The sequence below is a fragment of the Oncorhynchus mykiss genome, chromosome 8, assembly GCF_057628025.1.
Source record: "Oncorhynchus mykiss isolate SJ-2025 chromosome 8, ASM5762802v1, whole genome shotgun sequence".
NCBI classification, from domain to species: domain Eukaryota; kingdom Metazoa; phylum Chordata; class Actinopteri; order Salmoniformes; family Salmonidae; genus Oncorhynchus; species Oncorhynchus mykiss.
In genome coordinates, this window is record NC_143029.1 from 71049635 (window position 1) to 71074700 (window position 25066).

At 41.5% G+C, this 25066-nt stretch overlaps 1 protein-coding gene across 5 annotated transcripts in view; it reads left to right on the forward strand.

Moving 5' to 3' along the window:
* LOC110530432 (phosphatase and actin regulator 1) overlaps nucleotides 1-25066 on the forward strand; it is a 181699-nt gene that overhangs the window by 97782 nt on the left and 58851 nt on the right. Inside the window, exon 1 of one of the 5 annotated variants that reach the window (XM_090182450.1) lies at nucleotides 24010-24739. The exons of 3 other annotated variants lie outside the window; for them this stretch is intronic. In XM_090182450.1, the coding sequence (XP_090038576.1) occupies nucleotides 24430-24739 (310 nt within the window). In that variant the 5' untranslated portion in view covers nucleotides 24010-24429. Of the gene's footprint in view, nucleotides 1-24009; nucleotides 24740-25066 lie in introns of those variants that run through there. One more of the 5 variants, XM_090182449.1, reaches the window with a different exon arrangement.

Here is a 25066-nt window from a genome sequence, read left to right on the forward strand (position 1 = left end):
CCTAACCTTAACCATTCAGAGTTAATACCTTACCGTAACCATTCAGAGTTAATGCCTAACCTTAACCATTCAGAGTTAATACCTTACTGTAACCATTCAGAGTTAATGCCTAACCTTAACCATTCAGAGTTAATACCTTACCGTAACCATTCAGAGTTAATGCCTAACCTTAACCATTCAGAGTTAATACCTTACCGTAACCATTCAGAGTTAATGCCTAACCTTAACCATTCAGAGTTAATACCTTACCATAACCATTCAGAGTTAATGCCTAACCTTAAACATTCAGAGTTAATGCCTAACCTTAACCATTCAGAGTTAATGCCTAACCTTAAACATTCAGAGTTAATGCCTAACCTTAACCATTCAGAGTTAATGCCTAACCTTAACCATTCAGAGTTAATGCCTAACCTTAACTATTCAGAGTTAATACCTTACCGTAACCATTCAGAGTTAATGCCTAACCTTAACCATTCAGAGTTAATACCTTACCGTAACCATTCAGAGTTAATGCCTAACCTTAACCATTCAGAGTTAATACCTTACCGTAACCATTCAGAGTTAATGCCTAACCTTAACCATTCAGAGTTAATACCTTACTGTAACCATTCAGAGTTAATGCCTAACCTTAACCATTCAGAGTTAATACCTTACCGTAACCATTCAGAGTTAATGCCTAACCTTAACCATTCAGAGTTAATACCTTACCGTAACCATTCAGAGTTAATGCCTAACCTTAACCATTCAGAGTTAATACCTTACCATAACCATTCAGAGTTAATGCCTAACCTTAACCATTCAGAGTTAATACCTTACCGTAACCATTCAGAGTTAATGCCTAAACTTAACCTTAGACACTTTGAAATGTTAACTTTTGGAACAACAGATACCTGGATGGACATGAGACTGTGAGAGCTTGCAGATAGTACCATAGCATCCAATTACTTTATGATAGGAATCACCCTTTAATGGAATCAGAGTTGAGTACAGTAAGGGGTGAGTATGACAAGACGTAGGTATATTGAATTGGCCTGTTTAGCGGCGTGTGGATAATTGAATTAGTCTCTTTGATTAGATTAACCTGAGCTGCGTCATACCGCTGGCTTTTCATCCTTAATCGAGGTGTTTGTTGTTGTTGGAAACAGCTGTTAAAATGAACCCTAGCTGTTGTCTCTCATCTCATGTTATGAAGCTCCCAGTGTGCACCTAGTGATACTGTACAATACCACAATGCCATCCTTTTGGAGGTTTTCTCAGAGCAGCTGGGGGGCCAGTCCAAAGGATGTACTGTATGTGTATGCAAGAATGCATGTGTGCATATGTGTGTGTGCATGTGTGTGTGTGTGTGTGTGTGTGTGTGTGTGTGTGTGTGTGTGTGTGTGTGTGTGTGTGTGTGTGTGTGTGTGTATGTGTGTGTGTGTGTGTGTGTGTGTGTGTGTATCCATCACTAATCTTTATATGGCTCTGCTTTGAGCTATTGGAACTACATCTGTCAGACATGTTCACTCAAGGCACTAGTGCAGTGAGGATTTCAATCAACAACCCCAACAGGAAATGACTACTAACCAAAGAAGCTGGGTGACACTTCCATTATACAGTACACTGTGCAGACAAACACAGGATGAATAGAATCCAGTCCCATCTGTACAGGATCCTTCCTGTATGGTAGACAGGAGTCAAAATCATTCAGGGAAGGTTTGGGTGAGAGCAGTGTGTGTGTACGTGTGTGTGTGTGTGTGTGTGTGTGTGTCTGCATGCGTATGTGCGTGCCTGCGTGTACATGTGGTGTATTTGCCATGCAGTGATGTGTGTGCAATGGTGTGTGTGTATGTGTGTGTGTGTGTGTATGTGTGTGCATGTGTGCATGTGTGACGGTGTGTGTTGCCTGCTTGCTCGACCGTCTGCTGATACAGCAGCTCATTAGATGTATTTGTTTGTTTTTGTTTGCTCATCATTCAAGCACAACTCAACAACAGTCACATCTGTTATCTCCCTCTCACACACAGATACACAGGCACACAAACACACACATCCCTTCCCTATACACACTCCCCTCCATTTCTCCTCGTTCTCCTCGTATCATCCGACACTGGAGCCTTTGATCTGTGTGTGATTACGTTTGATCTGTTTTTGGTTTAAATGTAATCACATCCTTGAAGATAGCTACACTCATTGTTGATCTGTCTTACACAGTATCTGGATGATCCTGTAATGTAGTGTATTGGTCTGTGATACACTGTACATTTTACAGGGGTGGGCTACATGCTGTGCAGTAGTTAGTTGCAGGTGAATGCTGTGTGTGCAGACTGAGTCATGGGACAGGGGATGCTGATGGCTTTATCTCCACTACAGGACATGGGCTGAATATAAATAGCCTGTATGGGCTGGAGACTGGACTGGACTGGACTGGGCTGGGCTGCATTGCAGGGGATGAAGGGTGTATTTGGTGCTCCCCCTGGCTGTGCTCCAGAAGAGTAACTGACGCCCATATGGAGTTGGAGCCAGTTTAATACACATATAGTCCTACAGATACAAGAACATAACAGGCACACACCTGCATGCGATGTGTAGAAAGTCACACCGGTGGAGGCTGGTGAGGGAAACGTGTTTCTATCCACTCAGTTCCAGCCATTACTATGAGCTCAACCGCCTCCACTGACTCACACGTACAGTACACACTCACTCACAAACACATGCCGTGTCACAATACCCCCTGCAGTATACCAATTAACACACCTTCTCAGCACCAAACATTCTGACAGCCTCTTTACAATGTTACGGGATCATTCTTTCCCATCCCCAGCCGCCTAGTATCCTAGTGCAGTTGAGGTACTGAGTCCTCCATATTTCCCTCCCTCCCCCTCCTGCTCTCTGTAATCACTCCTGTCCTGGAGAGACATTCAATATAGCCAGATGGATGGTGGTGGCGGCAGGGCAAGGCAGAGCCCATCCAATGCCACCCTTTAGGCGCAGGGCTCTATCTGCCTGTCTCGCCTGGACCTTTCTGGGGGAAATGACAGTGTGTCAAAGGAAGCACCTCACACAGCAACCTGCCAGACCAGACCCACTCCCAGCCTTAATACAGGCTGTATTTCATCTCTATTTGAGTCTGTCTGTAGTCTGCCCCAGGCAGATCAACTGTATCTTCTCTACTTCATACACTGTGTGCCTGGTTTCTCTGACTGCCACACTGCAAGGCAGGGTTTCATCTAGTAGTAATTGCATCCCTGATATGAGCATCTATTCCTTAACAGAGATGACAGTTTAAAACACTTAGTGTGTTTTGAAAATCGGTTATGAATGTATTGTGATATTATGAATGTATTGTGATATTATGAATGTATTGTGATATTATGAATGTATTGTGATATTATGAATGTATTGTGATATTATGAATGTATTGTGATATTATGAATGTATTGTGATATTATGAATGTATTGTAATATTATGAATGTATTGTGATATTATGAATGTATTGTGATATTATGAATGTAGTGTGATATTATGAATGTATTGTGATATTATGAATGTATTGTGATATTATGAATGTATTGTGATATTATGAATGTATTGTGATATTATGAATGTATTGTGATATTATGAATTTATTGTAATGTTTTTCAAATTGCATAACTGCCTTAATTTTGTTGGATCCCAAGGCAGCAGCTAATGGGGATCCATAATAATAAATACAAATTCCAAAATAACAAAGGCTCCAAAAACACCCAAAATACCTTATTTTTTAGAAACGGCAAAGCCCTCAGTATATTGATGCAGGTCTTAAGATTTGTTGTGTCTTTACAAACTTTATCCTCAACATTATATATCATTTTGTTGGACTCAAGCGTTACTTTTTTGTGTACTAGCAAGCTTGTACTTTCTCGTTTCTCATATCACCACAATGGGAATGAGAAATCTCTTTTATAACATGACATTTACATAAAAAACAGAGATTTGGTTCATAAAAGCGAACTTGTCCTTTAAATGTAAAGCATGACACGTGAGCCTACGGAGTTGCATTTCACACAGATCTCAAGCAACACACTTTATTTATTCTCACAGTGATTCACGTTGACCATCACCGGTTGTACCCTACTGTATCGTCACTCTGTGAATAAAACATTAATATCATATTGAAAATAGCTGTATAGCTGTGCTACACCGAGGCAACTAATGGTGCTACGATTCCTTTCAACTCTCAGAACCAACCATCCTACCAGGAAGTGTCCCATCATCCTCCACTTCAGATGAAAGAAGGAGACAGGCAGGTGTCAACCATGAAAGGCCCGGAGAGATTGCAAGATTGCTCTTCTCTCTGTCTGTCTGTCTCTCTGTCTCTCTCGGTCTCTCTCTCCCTCCTCTTTCTCCGGAAGTCTGGCAATGGCTCTAGCTGTAATGGGCATTCCATGTGCCCCTCCTTGTGAAAAAATGCTTTCAGCAAGAGCTCTCCAAGCTAGGGAAAGCTGCGTGACGATGCAGTTATTGATCATATTTATAGTCAGTGTGGCAGAACGTTGGAAAGGGGAAGGGGAAAGAGGGGTGGGGGGATAGGATGGGTTGAGGCACTGAATCCCAATGACAGCTCCACCACTGCCAAAAGCCAATATGCTGCCTGGAGGAGGGAGGAGGTGGAGGATGTTTACTGTGGTACAGTGCAGTGTCTCTTTTCCTACACAGCCTGTTTTATTTTATCCAATCTGAGGAAGGCCCGGTGGAGCACAGTTCGTTTATATCTGTTTGAGTTGGTGACAGGCAGGCAGCATTGTTGTGAAACAATGCGGAGAGGATGGCATAAAAGCTTGTTGGTAGTATCACACTACAGTTCCCACTGTGCACCACCAGCACTAGTTCTTTATGACATTTCTGCTGACTGGCAGAGGAGAGATCTGAGATAGAACTCTCAAAATGCAATGCTATTGTACAGTAGTAACCTTGGACTTCATTAAGTCAAAGCTACACTTCAGCATTTATTTACACAGTATACATATGGATAAGAAGCCATTGTCAAATTGCTTAATTATTTTGTACAGGTATAGTACTCTCACAGGTCGATGCTTCCACATTTTAGAATAAGACATGTGTGCATGAAAAATTAGACAGATCATGGGTATTGCCAGGGCAGGCATCATTTGATTGAATCCAGACCCTGTCTTGTCTGAACCATGACACTGGTACCAATTCCACATTTAGTACAACTAATTTCCCCCCAAAAGTAGATTCCAGATGTGTTTTCGTTGGGGCAGAAATAGAGCAGCCAATGAGAATGGGCCAAATTTGACATGGTGGTTTGTGCGGCTCATCCATACAGACAGATCATAACGGGAAATAATGTACCCACTATTCAGAGTGACAGTTATGTAAGTCTACATTAAGCCTAGCCAGTAGGCTATGGAAGGAGGAAATGGGTGGGTGGAGTAAGAGGAAAGAGAGGTTGGATTAAGTGCCTAATATTATATTCATTTTTGTATATAATGCTCTTCCTGGAGCAATGTATGAATCAGGGGAGGCAGCATACTGATCTGGAATTCCACACACGTACACTACTACTTCACTCCCACCATGCAAGGTTAAATTGCTTCATGCATTACATTGTGTTGCCAAAGCTGCATCAGCATTAAATTGGGAGCGGTTACAGCCGTCTTCCTCCCCCCTCTCTCTTACCCCCTCCGCGTCTCCACCCTTTTCACTGTTTCCATGTTCTCCCTGGGACCCTCGGGGACCAGAGTCCTGTCACATTAGCATAATTGTTGTTGGGACTTGCTGGCGTGCTCTGTCGCCAGCAAACTCCTGGGTGTAAGCAGTTACATAAAGCAATGCTACCCGCCCATGAGATCCAGAGCAGAGCTGCATGTATAGTGTATAATCTTCTACTGAGTCATCACAGGCCAGAGGGAATGACTGAGCTCTGATGAGAACCAGCAATCCATTCACAAAATGAGGGGGAGAGAGAGGAAAAGAGGGAAAGAGAGAAAGAGAGAGAGAGAGGGGAAGTATACAACAGGGAAAGCAGCGGCAGCTAGAGTGTTACAAATTAAAGATTTATAGATACACCGGAGGGAGAGTGATAGAAAGGAGATATGGGAAGAGGGAGTCGGAGAGAGAGAGAGAAAAAGAGTGTTGACAACAGAGGGAGTAGTAGAGTTACAAATTACAGATGAGAGAGAGAGAGAGAGAGAGAGAGAGAGAGAGAGACCTTGCTACCTCTTATACACCTCCCAGCAGGCCATCATGTGCCAAGCTGCTGCCAGCTTACCTGTGAGTGTTGTTGCCGTGCTCAGCTCAGCAACAACTTGTCTCAGTGCCCATAGCAACGGTACGCTGAGAACAGATGCAGAAAGGAAGCACAGCAGAGGAGGCTGGTGGGAGAAGCTATAGGAGGATAGGCTCATTGTAACTTCTGGAATGGAATAATTGGAACGGTATCAAACAAATCCAACATATGGAAACCATGTTTGACTCCATTGCATTAATGCCATTCCAGCCATTACAATAAGGCTGTCCTATTAAAGCTCCTCTCACCAGCCTCCACTGAAGCACAGTCTATCTAGAGGAACATCAAACTCACAAGTACAGGTTTGACATACTGTTTATTTGGATATCAAACTCTATAGGCCTCATTCTAGAAGAATATCAGTCACAGATTTCAACCTCACAGAGCAAAGAATTTGAATTCTAGCTATCATTCACTGCATATCGTATGACAACAAAGCTTGTATTGGACTGAGAAAAATACATTTTTGTTACTTCAAAGAGCTGCACAGATCCTACATCTCCTCACTGAGACCTGACTGTAGGGTTTACACTTCATCACACCTGAATTAGGATTGAAACATTTCCCTCTCCCTTGTATGACCTTGCTTCATTACTCTAGCTATGTACTCACACACACCCCTCACATATGAACGCACACACACCCACCCCTGTGCTGTAGCCACACACACACACACACACACACACACACACACACACACACACACACACACACACACACACACACACACACACACACCCTTGCTCCTCAGTTTTTAAAGTGATGTTCATTTTCTCCAAAAGCTGCTGTGTGTCTGTCACCATCTTTCACCCAGCCCGCAGTGCTATTTCATCGTTAGCACACTGTTGGAAAAATCAGAAACAGAGGGATTCGGCGCTGATTCTGCTGCAGCAGCAGCCTACTCTATAGGCAGGCGAAAAAAGGGACGGGGAGGGGATAGGCTGAATATACTACTACACTGCATTAATATCAGTGGCGGTCAGTGCCGTTTATGATGAGGGAGGACATTTATTTTTCATGAGCATGGCCTGTCATTCATATTCCATTCACCCAGTTCAACGTAACATCTATAGGTTTAGGCTACTACATTATACTCTAATTTTCCATATACCCATCATGAGGTTGCTACAACCTAGCCTATTAATTTAAGTTTACAACGTAGGTGCACAGGTCGAGAGAAAAATGTGAGATCACAGACAGTGACACATTCAATACCGCCTTGCACACTCTTGCCTGCATCTTGCTTGTCTATAGCGTAATCATTGGCCCAACAGTTGCAAATGAGAGTTTCTATTGTATTTTTATCCCAATTTAATTTGCTTCTGTTAAAGAAACGTTTTTCAACAGAATTGGTGGAATGAATACACCCCTGATCACGTATAAACACAGTTCACTTTCATAGCAGCCCACATTGTATTCCTTCTCATCTCTATGCAGCTCCTCCTCTCACCTTTTCCCTTTGTTTGTGGACTTCAATGAACAACACATCAGCTGTATGTGACCAAGTGAAAAAACCTTTCAAAGCCAAACCATATCATAACCACTACACACAGCCTACATCATTGTCACCATATTAGCTAAAGTAACGTCCTAGTCAACATAGCTAATAGAACTGATGAATTAGTAAACCCGCTACAATCATGCAGTAACGTTGGAGTGTATAGTCAGTAAGCAGTTACACCGGAGGACCCCGGTGGCAATAAATTAGTTAAACCAAAAGCTTACCTTGACTTGGAAGAGTTCCAGTGTTGTGTTGTGTTGGATAGTCATAGCCAGCTAGCTAACATAGCATCCCTCTGTTTGAGACGAGTCTAACTAAACTAGCCAGCTGCATTTGCTAGCTAAGTAAGTGAAACTGAAAGTGAAAAAAATTACACTCTTTCTCTCTCTTGCTTCTCCTTCATTTTTGAAGAAATTAAGTTGTTGAAAACTGTTCAACTATTGTCTTTCTCTCTCTTTGAGTCAACTACTCACATTTTATGCACTGCAGTGCTTACTAGCTGTAGCTTATGCTTTCAGTACTAGATTCATTCCCTGATCCTTTGATTGGTTGGACAACATGTCAGTTCATGCTGCAAGAGCTCTGATAGGTTGGAGGACGTCCTCCGGAAGTTGTCATAATGACCGTGTACGTCTATGGAAGGGGGTGATAACCAAGAGCCTCTTAGATGTTGTATTGAAGTTAATGTACAAAGAGGAGGATGGAAGCTAGCTGTCCTCCGGCTACACCTGACATGGTTCCACCTGTCACTAGAGGGCGGCAGAGACCATCCTAGAGACATGAATGACACATTTACTCATTATGATTTCCCTTTTAAAGGAGGTGTGTTTTCTGTTGTCCTTTGCTGAAGCTGAAATTAATTGTGTGCCATGTGCGTTTGGCTCCTGAGTGAGTTTTCTAGACTTAGTGTTTGTTGTTCTTCCAGTGATCCTTCTGTTAACATTTCTCAGTAAAGTATTATGTTTATCCTTAACCACGGATTCCTCGTCTTGTCACGACCATTAAAAGAACTGGACCAAGGTGCAGCGTTGTAAGCGTATATTTTCTCTTTTATTCAAAATGACGCCGACAAAACAATAAACAAAACAAACCAAACCGTGTAGCTTAAGGCTATGTGCCATCAAACAATGTTAACTTCCCACAAACACAGGTGGGAAAAGGGTACCTAAGTATGGTTCCCAATCAGAGACAACGACAGACAGCTGTCCCTGATTGAGAAACATACCCAGCCAAAACCTAGAAATAGAAAATCATAGAAACACAAAACATAGAATGCCCACCCCAATTCACGCCCTGACCAAACCAAAATAGAGACATAAAAAGGATATCTAAGGTCAGGGCTTGACACGTCTGGTCTCTTCTCTGCACCTGAGTCCAACCTCACCATGTCACAACACCATGTTTCTACCCTACAGAGTGCTGTTGGAGGCTACTGTTGACCTTCATTGCAAAACCGTGTTTTAATCAATTATTTGGTGACGTGACTATATTTAGTGTAGTTTTATCTAAAAAATGATAATTTTTTCAATGTTTTACTATTTTTATTTTTATGAAATTCACTGAGGAGGATGGTCCTCCCCTTCATCCTCTAAGCAATCTCCACTGATATGTAGTAGCTCTGTTTATTGCAGCAACCAGTGGAATTAAATACGTAGAAGAGTAAACTCCCTTAGGGAAATTTGTATGGCACTTAAAGTTATTTGGGTCGTTCCATTAGTCATTTTCAAATGAATCCTTTTAGGAAAGACCAATGTGAACTATATTGTTCCTGGCTGTGCAAACCATGCAACTGAGTTTGACCCGTGTCTCCACCGGGGACTGCGGTACTGTACTCTCATAGACTCTCCATAAGCACCGAAGGGCATTGGTTTAACAGCATCATAAAGATGATTTAAAAGGGAGGATAGTGTGTTATATCTCCAAGTAGTTTAGAGAAGTGACCAATGATAGGCTTTGTTTTTTGTTTTTTAATGATGAGTCTTTTTTTTGCACTGTCATTCTTATTTGCATACCAGTTTGTTCAACACTCTTTCACTTGGTCATTCCAAGGACAAGAGGGAAAGTATATGTGTCCGTGTGTTCAGTGTAGAGACCAGTGTGTTCTAAATTATGTTGTTGTTGGGACTGCACTCAGATGCCCAAAATAGTAAAAGCATCTCAATAAGATGGTAATTATTTGTAAAATTATGGTCACAACTTTCGACATGAGCATTTTTGCTTGGGTGAATATCAATTTTCACCATTAACAAAGCCATTGGACTATTGAATTTTAGATTGAGTAATTCATTTTTACCATTATTATTGTTTGTTTTCCCCTCCATCAGTAGCTCTAGCTATATATCATCATGTCAGTGTACAGATGTAAGATCTTAATTTGAGCCAGTTTTATACAGCAGGAAAATAATCCTGCTTCAAACTGAAATGTGAATTATTATGTGGATCATAATGGACATTTTAGTGAAAATCAAGTCTGAAATTTAATAGTGGAAATGACAAACTTCAGAAGCTTTTTTAAACGTAAAATACACTACAAGTTTGCATTGCAGGAATGTTCTCCTGCAACAAGGTGATCAAATTAAGATCATACACTAGCTTTTTAGTGCTTGAGTTCCTTTGTGAAATATTAATGCTTTTTACATTCCACATCTCCAGTGAGGTTTCATGGCCAAGAGCAACTGAACATACTGAAGAAGGTGGCCTGATTGGTGTTAAATCATCAAACACACACTGGTCAGAAGAGGCTTCAGTGACTGGGAGGTGGAAAACTACACCTGCAGCCTCTGCCACCTACCCTTGTCCCAGACCTGTTTCTGCTGTCTTGCCAACTAACTCCTATGGTCACTGCAACCAAAGTAAGACAGCAAAGACAGATCTGGGACCAGACTATTTGGCACCCTACAGTTCTTGAGAGACTTGGAGCTGTTCACTCCCACCACAGAAGAAACTGATCGAGTTCCTGCCAGACCAGATGTGAAGGCGTTGTATTGCATCACCAATTGTTGCGTGCCACATCATCGACTGTGCCGTCAGGTATCAGATTTCAATATCATATGATGTGGTTAGCTGATATGTTAAATACCTATCCAGGCGTTGTAAGATCTGGTATGCGACGGCAATGTAGTCAGGCAGGGACTCGACCTGAGTGTTCTCTCATTTATTCAAAAGGGCTTGGTCCAGTTGTAGCACATAATGTATCACTGCTGCTCTCTGGTGGAGTGCAATGCTTCTGCAACTGCAGTAGAATGAAAATGCATGTGCCTCTGGGTTCTTACATGCAGTGACTGGACCGCTATTCACTAAACCCAAGGAAAAGGGTCACAATGGCAATGAATATTTATAGGACATTCTGCGATTGAAACATACATTTTTGGACTTCTAAATCAATTATGTATAGACATTGATTCTTTAGAATATAACCTACAAATGCCTCATTAACTTAGTATAATTGTTTAACCCATAGAGATCGTTAGAGGATGCAAAATTGTATCTGTCCTGTGATGGATCCGTCCTATATCTGTAAGAGCATGGGCAGCGCCAGAGAGAGGGAGGCGAACAGATAGCCGAGAAATCTGTCCATGTTAACCAGGTACATAATTATTAAGCAGTTGAGGAGTTTTTGTATGAGGGCAATGAGAGCGGGACTAATTTGGTCAAGATAAACTTGAATTGTTATTTTGATACCTGAGGCTTATTTGATCTAATATAAGTTTCATAATGCTTAGGTTGTTGCGAGTGTACTAATATGAGTTTGATGCATGTGACATCCCAGGCAACTTTTATATTAAAAGACACTTCATACCGGAGTTGTCCCTGTTGAAATTCTAGACGGTCTATTCATATTCATGAGGCTAGCATATCATCTCACTTTCCATTGAAACAGGTGATTGACATCAACACGATTCATCGAATACATATCGATTTTTCAAATAACGAGATTATCCGGCAATCCAAAGAGAGTAATAGGTGGGAGCCTGATAGCCCACTGTTCCGCTCTGTGGACAATGAATCCCATTGTTAGAGCGGAAACATAAGTATCTCATCAACGTCATTATATCCATACACTGTATCTCTGGCAGCGCCATTGAGGCCATCTCCAAGTTGAAGTGGTCAATTTTCTTCTTCGACTACTTCTATGAGTTGGTAAACAAACTGAAAGAGCGCATACTGCCACCTGGAGTGTGTTGTTGGACCAGGTATAAAGTCAAGGTTGGCAATTTACTGCCATCTGCAGCTATCGAATGTTTGCTCAATAGTATAATCATTGGCTGACTCCTCCTGATGATGGAATTATGGGATCCTTCCTCAACCCATAGGAAGTCCTACCCAGTTGACTACTTAAAAATGGTGAAAGTCCTTGATGGCGTTGCCCATGCTAAAACAGGCTTTTGGGCACTAGAGTCCTCTATCTACTACACAGTTGAAGTCGGATGTTTACATACACCTTAGCCAAATACATTTTCACAATTCCTGACATTTAATCCTAGTAAAAATACCAGGTCTTAGGTCAGTTAGGATCACCAATTTATTTTAAGAATGGGAAATGTCAGAAAAATAGTAGAGAGAATGATTTATTTCAGCTTTAATTTCTTTCATCACATTCCCAGTGGGTCAGAAGTTTACATACACTCAATTAGTATTTGGTAGCATTGCCTTTAAATTGTTAAACTTGGGTCAAACGTTTCGGGTAGCTTTCCACAAGCTTCCCACAATAAGTTTGCTGAATTTTGGCCCATTCCTCCTGACAGAGCTGGTGTAACTGAGCCAGATTTGTAGGCCTCCTTGCTCGCACATGCTTTTTCAGTTCTGCCCACAAATTTTCTATAGGTTTGAGGTCAGGGCTTTATAATGGGCACTCCAACACCTTGACTTTGTTGTCCTTAAGCCCTTTTGCCACAACTTTGGATGTATGCTTGGGGTCATTGTCCATTTGGAAGACACATTTGCGACCAAGCTTTAACTTCCTGACTGATGTTGCTTCAATATATCCACATCATTTTCCTGCCTCATGATGCCATCTATTTTGTGAAGTGCACCAGTCCCTCCTGCAGCAAAGCACCCCCACAGCATGATGCTGCCACCCCTGTGCTTCGCGGTTGGGATGGTGTTCTTCGGCTTGCAAACCTCCCCCTTTTTCCTCCAAACATAATGATGGTCATTATGGCCAAACAGTTCTATTTTTGTTTCATCAGACCAGAAGACATTTCTCCAAAAAGTAATATCTTTGTCCCCATGTGCAGTTGCAAACCGTAGCCTAGCTTTTTTGTAGCGGTTTTGGAGCAGTGGCTTCTTCCTTGCTGAGCGGCCTTCCTGGTTATGTCGATATAGGACTTGTTTTTACTGTGGATATAAATACTTTTGTACCTGTTTCCTCCAGCATCTTCACAAGGTCATTTGCTGTTGTACTGGGATTGATTTGATATTTTCGCACCAAAGTACGTTAATCTCTAGGAGGCAGAACGTGTCTACTTCCTGAGCGGTATGATGGCTGCGTGGTCCCATGGTGTTGTACAGATGAACATGGTACCTTCAGGCGTTTGGAAATTGCTCCCAAGGATGAAACAGACTTGTGGAGGTCTACAATTTTCTTCTGAGGTCTTGGCTGATTTCTTTTGATTTTCCCATGATGTCAAGCAAAGGACTTGACATACATCCACAGGTACACCTCCAATTGACTCAAATTATGTCAATTAGCCTATCAGAAGCTTCTAAAGCCATGACATAATTTTCTGGAATTTTCCAAGCTGTTTAAAGGCACAGTCAACTTTGTGTATGTAAACTTCTGACCCACTGGAATTGTGATACAGGGAATTATTAGTGAAATAATCTGCATGTAAACAATTGTTGGAAAAAGGACTTGTGTCATGCACAAAGTAGATGTCCTAACCGACTTGCCAAAACTAGTTTGTTATCAAGAAATTTGTGGAGTGGTTGAAAATTAGTTTTAATGACTCCAACGTAAGTGTATGTAAACTTCAGACTTCAACTGTAAATGGTCTGACCCCAGCAAACCCAACATATAATCTATTTGTAATCTATTTTAATGTAATTGTAAACAAACCCTGTATTGTGGTGGAAATTCTAACCAAGTGAGTGAGACTTTGTCATTTCTTCAAACAATCGTCTTTATTTAATAAGAATTGCAATAATTAAGCTGGTCGACCCCACACTCTTGAGCGTGAGGCCGAAAGTTCACAATACAGAAAAAAACAGAGGTCCTATATAGCAGACCTAAAAATGCTTAGTCATGGCTGGTACCACCCCCCCCCCCCCCGGCTTAGTAAGCAAAGATGATTAGAAACAAATAGGTATTTGTTCTACTCCTCAGGTCATCTCTATCTCCTTGACTATACTCACAGACTATCAATATTCAACAAAGCAGGTAAATACATACTTTTTTCCTGTACAGCATAGCTTCAAAACATGGTTAAAACTATCATTTTGATATCACGTCTTGCATCCACAGCTCGGTCTATGAATTTGAGAGTGGATACATTTCTCCAGCCCCATCCCTCAGCTGTTTGCCAAATCTGTGGGAGGGTGTCTGCTTTGTTGATGTTTGAACTGCATATTGCTGTTTTAAACGCCCACACCAGTAGAAATCCATTTTTTCGAGCTGAAAGACCATGGACGGAGCTTGATGTTGCACAAGGATTCAAGTCATAAAGTCATAGTTTTCGTCAAAGTATGATATATTTGGGCTTGAAGTGATCGATCTGAACTGCCCACTTCATGCAAATCCATGTGAAGGCAGTGTCTTTTCCTATGAGATGACATTATTTTCAGCCTGTGTTTTGTTTCAGGCCTGGGTTTTATTTGAATGTTACCACTTAACATTGGTTATTAATCAGAAACAGCTGCAAAGTTATACCTCTTTGTGCCTGAGATGAGCCAAACAGCCTTGTGTCCACTTGGCCCCCTCACCCATGGATCAAATAAAATAGGGGGAGCAAAGTTATGTTTTTGGATCTCCACTTTTTTTTACCAAATAATTATCATAATCCATTGGATCATTTGTACATTTTCACCTGTTTTTGAGCTAGTCTGGATAAAATAAAATAAAAAAATATATAAAAATATGTATATATATATATATATATGTGTATATTGTATATATATATATATATATATATATATATATATATATATATATATATATATATATATATATATATATATATATACAATATACACATATATATATATATATATACATATTTTTATATATTTTTTTATTTATATATATATATATATATATACAGTATATGGCCATTTTCTAAATGGTATAATTGCATGGCATGATAGCATTTTGCAAACCCACTCGCCACAAGATGAATGGTTTTGACCACTAATGTTTTTCTTCACTACACGCTCCAATGCTTTGATTGGTATAATGTAAGATTGAAACCACAAGTGTCTATCCAGATAATGAAAAGACCCCAGTGAAAGACAATTCAAGGAACGTATAGTTACATGTAATTTGTGGCATGAATGATCATTGTAGCCTCTCATTTCACTTCCATGTGAGAACCATGAGCATGGGCTGACTTGGCTGACCCGGTGGCAGCCGCCATATTACCAGAGCTTCATCTTATTCTTTCCAACTATTTATATGGAGGATTCATGGGCGCAATTTAATAACAATAAATGGCGAAGTCAAAGAAGTCAAAGGCCATCTGTGGCAAAGTTTTCCCTAAATCAATGCTTATGACAAATCCAGCTCCAGAATCGGCCATAGAGGCAACTGGCTAATCTTTTGAATAAGGTGTAGTAAAACAAAAACAGCAACACAGATAACATAAGCTAGCTAGATAAGGTTAGCAAGATAGCTAGCTAGCTATACTATCCATGTTTCATGAGCTGAAATACAAAAAATCACAGAAATGTCTGATACGCACGAAAAGCTTATTTCTCTCAAATTTTGTGCACAAATTTGTTTACATCCCTGTTAGGGAGCTTTTCCCCTTTGCCAATATAATCCATCTACCTGACAAGGGTGGCATATCAAGAAGCTGATTAAACAGCATGATTATTACGCAGGTGCACCTTGTGCTGGGGACAATAAAATACCACTTTAAAATGTGCAGTTTTGTCACACAGCACAATTCCACAGCTGTCTCAAGTTTTGAGGGAGCGTGCAATTGGCATGCTGACTGCAGGAATGTCCAGCAGAGCTGTTGCTAGAGAATTGAATGTTAATTTCTCTACCATAAGCCGAGTTTGGCAGCACGTCCAACTGGCCTCATAGCCACAGACCACATGTAACCACGACAGCCCAGGACCTCCACATCCGGATTCTTCACCTGCAGGATCGTCTGAGACCTGAAACCCGGACAGCTGAAACTGAAGAGTATTTCTGTCTGTAATAAAGCCATTTTGTGAGGGAAAACTAATTCTGACTGGCTGGGCCTGGCTCCCCAGTGGCGGCGCCTCTGCCCATTCATGTGAAATCCATAGATTTCCTTCTATGAACTGTAACTCAGTACAATTGCTGAAATTGTTGCATGTTGCATTTATATTTTTTTCAGTATATATACAGTACATAGATAAGGTTAGATAAGGTTAGCATGATAGCTGTCAGTTCCCTATTTGTTGATGTTCATCAACTCCACATGGAAATTCCCACAACCAATTCATGAATTGGCTTGGTCATTCTTCGGAGGTAGAACCTAAATGTGCATTTCATCCCAGGACAGGAAATTACATCGAAATAGTGGCATAAACTTCCTCTGGGAGGTCCTTTAAAATCCCTAAAGGGATTCTTGGGGATTTTGGCAGTGGAGCCCTTTATCTACTTCCCCAGAGTCAGATGAACTCATGGATAAAATGTTGATGTCTCTGTGTCCAGTATGAAGGAAGGAAGAGGTAGTTTCGCTAGCATGTGGAATTGTTTTAAGATGGTCATACCAAAGATCATTTAGCTATTTGATTTTTAATTTTAGAACCCCTTTAGGTATAATTTATAAAACAATTATTTGGTGAAACATTGAATTTGGCCTTACTGCTATTAGCCCATAGAAAAGCATTGAATAACAAGATTCATACATGGAAAAAACAGTCAAAAAAAAAATCGAAAGGAGGTTTGTTTTATAGTGTCTGTCCTATATCTGAGAGATAGATTAAAAAAAAAAAATATTTACCCATATTTAACCAATTTCCTGGGGCACTAAACTGAGTTTACAAAACATTAGGCTGCTCTTTTCATGACATCGACCAACCAGGTGAATCCAGGTGAATCCAACCCTTATGGATGTTAATACTCTACCCATTTCTGACACTTAAGGTACAGAGTAGGCCTGTTGTAAAAATACAAAGGAAGGTTTGATGTCCCTGGGACAGCATACAGTATGACAGTATGTGGTGCACTAGAAACAATATAAAGGTATGAGATACATTTTATTGTATTTTATGATACTCCTGACCCGAATGAAGCCTGTGAAACGAGTAGGACTGATGTGAACTGAGTAACCACTAGGTGGCAGCATTATAAAGCCACAAATACCAAGTCATCTTTATCATCTTTCCACTGTAGCGTTTTCACATAATGGACACAAGGTGGAACGCTTTCCACATTGCCAATGTTCTTACTGTATAATTTAAGTGAAAGTTTACACCAGCTGGATTTTATGAAAACATGTATTTCAGCCATTTTACTGTATTTTTACTGTATCTGGGCGTGGCGGTGCAGTTTGCTGTATCTGGGTAGTGGCAGTGCACTCTCCTGGAGCATGAACTTGTGTCTGTTGGCTATCATTTATTTCATGTTTCTCTCTTGGGATGGGATTTATGTTACCATAGCTGCAATGTCGTCAAGGTGTTCCCCTACAGGGTCATATTGTTAACATAGCTAGTGATACAGTCTAATACAGTCCTCCCCAATACAAACTCTGAGCTAGCTGAATCACCACCTCAGAAAATATAGTGTGTGTGTGTGTGTGTGTGTGTGAGAGTGAGTGAGAGTGAGAGAGAGTTTACGTGATGTGTGTACACACAGATATACAGTGCCTTGCGAAAGTATTCGGCCCCCTTGAACTTTGCGACCTTTTGCCACATTTCAGGCTTCAAACATAAAGATATAAAACTGTATTTTTTTGTGAAGAATCAACAACAAGTGGGACACAATCATGAAGTGGAACGACATTTATTGGATATTTCAAACTTTTTTAACAAATCAAAAACTGAAAAATTGGGCGTGCAAAATTATTCAGCCCCTTTACTTTCAGTGCAGCAAACTCTCTCCAAAAGTTCAGTGAGGATCTCTGAATGATCCAATGTTGACCTAAATGACTAATGATGATAAATACAATCCACCTGTGTGTAATCAAGTCTCCGTATAAATGCACCTGCACTGTGATAGTCTCAGAGGTCCGTTAAAAGCGCAGAGAGCATCATGAAGAACAAGGAACACACCAGGCAGGTCCGAGATACTGTTGTGAAGAAGTTTAAAGCCGGATTTGGATACAAAAAGATTTCCCAAGCTTTAAACATCCCAAGGAGCACTGCGCAAGCGATAATATTGAAATGGAAGGAGTATCAGACCACTGCAAATCTACCAAGACCTGGCCGTCCCTCTAAACTTTCAGCTCATACAAGGAGAAGACTGATCAGAGATGCAGCCAAGAGGCCCATGATCACTCTGGATGAACTGCAGAGATCTACAGCTGAGGTGGGAGACTCTGTCCATAGGACAACAATCAGTCGTATATTGCACAAATCTGGCCTCTATGGAAGAGTGGCAAGAAGAAAGCCATTTCTTAAAGATATCCATAAAAAGTGTCGTTTAAAGTTTGCCACAAGCCACCTGGGAGACACACCAAACATGTGGAAGAAGGTGCTCTGGTCAGATGAAACCAAAATGGAACTTTTTGGCAACAATGCAAGACGTTATGTTTGGCGTAAAAGCAACACAGCTCATCACCTTGAACACACCATCCCCACTGTCAAACATGGTGGTGGCAGCATCATGGTTTGGGCCTGCTTTTCTTCAGCAGGGACAGGGAAGATGGTTAAAATTGATGGGAAGATGGATGGAGCCAAATACAGGACCATTCTGGAAGAAAACCTGACGGAGTCTGCAAAAGACCTGAGACTGGGACGGAGATTTGTCTTCCAACAAGACAATGATCCAAAACATAAAGCAAAATCTACAATGGAATGGTTCAAAAATAAACATATCCAGGTGTTAGAATGGCCAAGTCAAAGTCCAGACCTGAATCCAATCGAGAATCTGTGGAAAGAACTGAAAACTGCTGTTCACAAATGCTCTCCATCCAACCTCACTGAGCTCGAGCTGTTTTGCAAGGAGGAATGGGAAAAAATGTCAGTCTTTCGATGTGCAAAACTGATAGAGACATACCCCAAGCGACTTACAGCTGTAATCGCAGCAAAAGGTGGCGCTGCAAAGTATTAACTTACGGGGGCTGAATAATTTTGCACGCCATATTTTTCAGTTTTTGATTTGTTAAAAAAGTTTGAAATATCCAATAAATGTCGTTCCACTTCATGATTGTGTCCCACTTGTTGTTGATTCTTCACAAAAAAATACAGTTTTATATCTTTATGTTTGAAGCCTGAAATGTGGCAAAAGGTCGCAAAGTTCAAGGGGGCCGAATACTTTCGCAAGGCACTGTATGAGAAACAGGGAGCTGAAGCCAGAGACTCAACGGGCCTCATTTATCTTTTCTTTCATAGCGTCTCAGTCAGACTTTACATAAGCGATTACGTTAGATTGAGCTTAGTTTTCAGGGTGGAGCCAAGAACTGTGTAACTAAATGGAGGAAAATTAGGTTCCTCCCAGATTATAATTGCATAACAATTCAACACGCCAAGAGGAGGAGAGAGAGAAAAAAGTCATCAAGCTTTTATCATTTAAATGTGATTTCCTTTCAAATTTATGGGGAAGGAATACAGCAGATGTGAACGACCTGTGTGTGTGTGTGTGTGTGTGTGTGTGTGTGTGTGTGTGTGTGTGTGTGTGTGTGCGAGGGAGAGGGAGAGGGAGAGGGAGCGATAGAAGGGGAGGTAGAGGGGGAAAGAAGGAGAGAGAGTGAAAGAAAGGGAGGGAGGGAGTGAGAGAGAGAGCGAAGTGGGACAAGGAAATGGAACAGTAGAAACTGAGGCGAGGTGGAGGGAGAATTCGAACATGGTGGTTGTTTGTGTCAGCGCAAGACTCATGCCCTAGCCACGCCCTCACTCATAACACAGCAGCAGGACTCTCCAGAGCGTGTACAGTGTACTGTCTCGGCCTAGGTATTAGCTCTAACAGATCAATTAATGTACTTCTCTGTCTGGATGAGTGACTATTCCAATCCACTTGGACAAACCGACTATACAGAAAAGTATGTTTTGTAATACAGGGTTTTTTGAGGGTAGCGTGCTGCGGACAGAAACATAATCGGTCTAGGGAAACTGGAAAGGCTGGGTAGACTCATATACATTATTACAACAAATAAAATAACCGATTAATGAGGTGAGATATGGTAGCAGTAGTACTGCAGAAAGCACAAACAATATCCAGTTCTGTCAGAAACTAAAATACACACACAATGTGCAAAATAAACTAAAAGAGCAATCATAGTGTCATACTCTACTTATGTTGTAAATGCAAAACTTTATCAAACAAGCTAAATCATTTAACAATAATCTACTAATCACAATACTGTACTTGATGAACATAGGTTTGAATGCTGGTGTAGGTTATTTAAGGCTGTGGTGGTGTTGGTGTAGTGCCTGCCCTGCTGTAGAGGGAATATGTGACCAAATGCCTTTCCACGGTATGGGCCTTGTCTACAGCCTTTTACATCTAAAGTATAAAATTAACTCTAAGCAAAGTCACTTCAAAAATCTCTGCCTAAAAGTTTTTTTTTTTCCTTCAAGAAACACTACTTGTAGCTAAAAATAAACTTCCTTGTTCCGAGACAAAAATGAATATAAAACATCCTTGGTTTGTTTTCCTATGAAGGAGCCCAAGTTATGTGGTTGGGCCCTATCCACAGCTTGTTGTTACATAAGAAAGCTGCCATGCGTCATGTGGGCCAACCGCTAACACTGGAGCTGCATAGAGAGACACACTGAGAGGATCATGCAGCTTTAAACACTGTGCTGCTTCAAGGTTCAAGTTGAAAGTTTTTAATGTCACATGCACAAGTACAGTGAAATGCCGTTCTTGCAAACTCAAAACCCAACAATGCGAGGCCTATATGTCTGTGTACTTCATCTCTCTATTTATGTGAGGGCTGGTGTCTCACTTCAATGATTCCTGTAAGCAGTGAGGTTGGCGCTGAACTAAACTAAACTACTGCACACAGAGCTATCGTAGACAACACGGAGGCTACGGCTGAGGACAGGAATAAGTACAAGTCCCACTATGACCTCCACAGAGTCGTCAAATGAGCAAAAGGACAATACAGGTGGAATAATAATACACAGGCTCCGACGCATGTGGCTAGGGCTACAGTTCATTATAGATTACAAAAGAAGACCCAACCTTGATCTGCCCAATGATGCCTCTCTACCAGATGAACTCAGTGCATTTTATGCAGGTTTGACAGCAACATTGTGCCGGGTGTGAGGGCCGTCACCGAGCCAGAGGATTGGGCGATCTCGCTCTCCGAGGCCGACGTGAGAAAGGCCTTTAATCAGGTCAACACCCGCAAGGCCGTGGGGCCCGATGGTATTCCAGGGTGCTTTCTCAGATCATGTGCAGAACAGCCGGCAGGCAAATTCAGAGTCATTTTCAACCTCTCCTTGTTCCAGTCTGTGATCCCCACAGGGGCTGGTTATTGCACACATTAACTCCACCATCCCAGACACCCTAGACCCACTCCAATTTGGACACCACCCCAACAGATCCATAGATGACGCAATCTCAATTGCTCTCCACACTGCCCTCACCCACCCAGATAAAAGGAATAATAGAATGCTGTTCATTGACTACAGCTTAGCAGTCAACACCATTGTTGGACTAATAACCGAAAGGTTGCAAGTTCGAATCCCCGAGCTGACAAGGTACAAATCTGTCGTTCTGCCCCGAACAGGCAGTTAACCCACTGTTCCTAGGCAGTCATTGAAAATAAGAATTTGTTCTTAACTGACTTGCCTAGTTAAATAAAGGTAAAATAAAAAATGTTAAAAAATTGTCCCCTCAAAGCTCATCACCAAGCTTAGGACTCTGGATCTGAACACCTCCCTCTGCAACTGGATCCTGGAATTCCTGATGGGCCGACCCCAGGTGGTGAGGATAGGCAACATCACCTACGCCACTCTGACCCTCAACACAGGGGCCCCACAGGGGTGTGTGCTTAGTCCCCTCCTGTACTCCCTGTTCACACCTGGAACTCCATAAATACTATCTGACAAGAGTCTGGAAGTATAGAGAACCTTACTGTCCATCGACCTAAAGGGTGGTGGGAATAGCACATGGTGAAATTCTGTAATCGAAAAATGGCCAAGGGCATTGACTCCAACGCTTTGACCTGTGGCAGCAGTTGGAAAATCAGGTGCCTTTGTCCCTCATTTCAGATAGGGGCTTTGATGTCACTGGAATAATACACAGTTCATTGAGAGGAACATCAATTTTCACCCTGAAACATGATTGAAAACACCATGGAGACCTTTAGATATCTTCCCTATATTAAAGCTGCAGCCTTATTACTGCCTCATTTAACTTCTGGAGTTTAAATTTGTGAGTAGCGAGATGCAGAGTGCAAGGGGAAGGGACTGCATGGCTATGGGGTGGCAGCGTCGGCCATTACGCACGACAGGCTATACCCAACTCTCCTGTTGCATGTCTAGATTAATATATCAGAGGACAAGATCTACCTCCTCCTTCAGGATTTGAAAAAACGTCATGACGCGTTGGTATAGTGCACTTGTTATGGTATGATAGATCCCATGACTGTGCACCCCCCTCCCTCCCTCCCTCCCTCCCTCCCTCCCTCCCTCCCTCCCTCCCTCCCTCCCTCCCTCCCTCCCATGACTTGCATCATGATTTACTTTCTTGACTTGTCCCCCTTTCGAGCATTGGGCAGCACTTCAAATGGGGAGGACAGTCTCATAGTAATGGCTGGAACTAAATTAATGGATTGGTCTCAAACACATCAAACACCTTGTTTTCTATGTGTTTGATACCATTCCATTCACTCCATTCCATTCATTTTTATGAGCCGTCCTCCACTCACCAGCCTCCTCTGGCATATACCATGGCTCTCCACCTCCTTTCAAGGAGCCTAATAATTGTGAAAATATACTTAAGTGTCAAAAGTTAAACTAAAAGTAGAAATCATTTAAAATTCCTTATATTTAGCAAAGCAGACCGCACCATTTTCTTGTTTTGAAAATGTACAGATAGCCAGGGGCACACTCCATCATCATTTACAAATGATGCATTTGTGTTTAGTGAGTCTGAGAGATCAGAGACAGTAGGGATGACCACGTGTTCTCTTGATATTTCCGTGAATTGGACCATTTCCGTATTGAGTACTTTTGGGTGTCAAGGAAAATGTATTGAGTAAAAAGTACATTATTTTATTTCGGAATGTAGTGAAGTAAAAGTAAATGTTGTCAAAAATATTAATAGTAAAGTACAGATACCCCCAAAAACTACTTAAGTAGTACTTAAGTATTTTTACTTAAGTATTTTACACCACTGAATATATGTCCATTGAAGGAGATGTGTGATGTAGCCCAAACCCATGAAGAGACAGTAGCTGGTGACTAGTTTATTGCTAAAAAAGGATGCACTATAGGCCTATTGAATATTCTTGCCAGGAACTTTAGGGCTAATGACTATCTATCTATGTATATTACAAGGATAGTTGGCACAATGGCAGAAAAATACATTAATTAAAGTAAGCAGGCTACTAATTAAATTTCTTCTAAAATGACAAGATAATTTTGCTTCGTGCACAAACATTTTAATATCTCTCCTCTTCAGCAGTGTGTGTGTGTGTATGTGTGTGTTTTGCTATAACGGCACATTTTATTATACTGTCTCTTAGGATGAATATTTAACACTATCATAACAAGATCAGCAGTGAATTGTGTTCAATTGGAGTATAATTGCCTGTCCAATCAAGTATGCCTGTCCAATCAAGTATGAGAAAGCTCTCTATCCAAACTATCATGTAGGCCTATAGTTGGAGCCTATAATTTGGTTCAAACCCGTTACTTTCTTTCTGTCTGTAGACTATATTACTGCAGGGGTGCGCTCTGGGTAGGTAGCCAATCATATGCTCACTTGCGGATTAGTTTTGCAGACGAGGATGGGTATTGAGGGAGAGACAGGCACAGCAATTCACTCACTCTATTTCACTATCAGTCATTATTTTGGGACAAGCTGTAAAGTAGCCTATAGCAGCAATGGTCTACATCATAGTATAATAATATCCGTGGTTTTGAATTCTGCCCTTGGCATTCCGGAGGCAGCCCGGTGTGAGTGAGCGAGATCGGAATCCAGGTCCAGGTTTGGAATATACAATATTATATCTGTCGTCGTTGATAGAAGAGACGAAGGGGTTTAAGGAAGCGCTCAAGATCGAAAGCGTTGCTATTGGTTGAGGTCAGGTAGGAATCGGGGAGCCGTTCGTTTAGGGAGCCGTTCGTTTAAAACCCCGTCCCGGTATGCCTTGCATTTAGACGCAAATTAATTTTCGTCTATCCATGTTCAAATCGGGCAACTACCCCATGGCGGCGGATACTGCGCCCACCACCATGCATGGGAGTTGGTTCAACAACACGGGCTACATGGAAAACAATATGCCCGTGGCGGTGGAGAAACCGAAGAAGGCATTTTACCTGGTCAGAATGATGTCTCTCAACAACAATAAGAAAGGGCAACAAACCAAGCATCAGCAAACCAACCACCAGCATCACCAGAATAACAATATGCCCTTCATGATACACTGTCACATCGGAAAAGAGATCAAACACATTTGCAGCAACTGCAGTCGCGGGAACGAAACCCAGGACGGTGAGTAAGTCTTGCTGCATATGGATGCATTATGCCCATATAACAGTCATTGATTGTGGCACAGTCTCGCTTCATCTCTGCTGGCCATCAAACAAACGCTGGTTTCATTGAGCACGCTCAATAGGGGGGACACATGCGTTCTTGTTTGTCCATTCTGCAAATCTTTATCCTAGAGGTGAAAATGTCTTGACGTATTTAATCCTGGTAACATCAATCACAGGCGCGCAACAATTCCAGTTGAGGCTTGACTGCGTTGCTCTGTGTAATCGAGGAGGCTATGCTCTGTAGGCTACCTTCTTTACCACATTATTTACACTGCCTTCATTA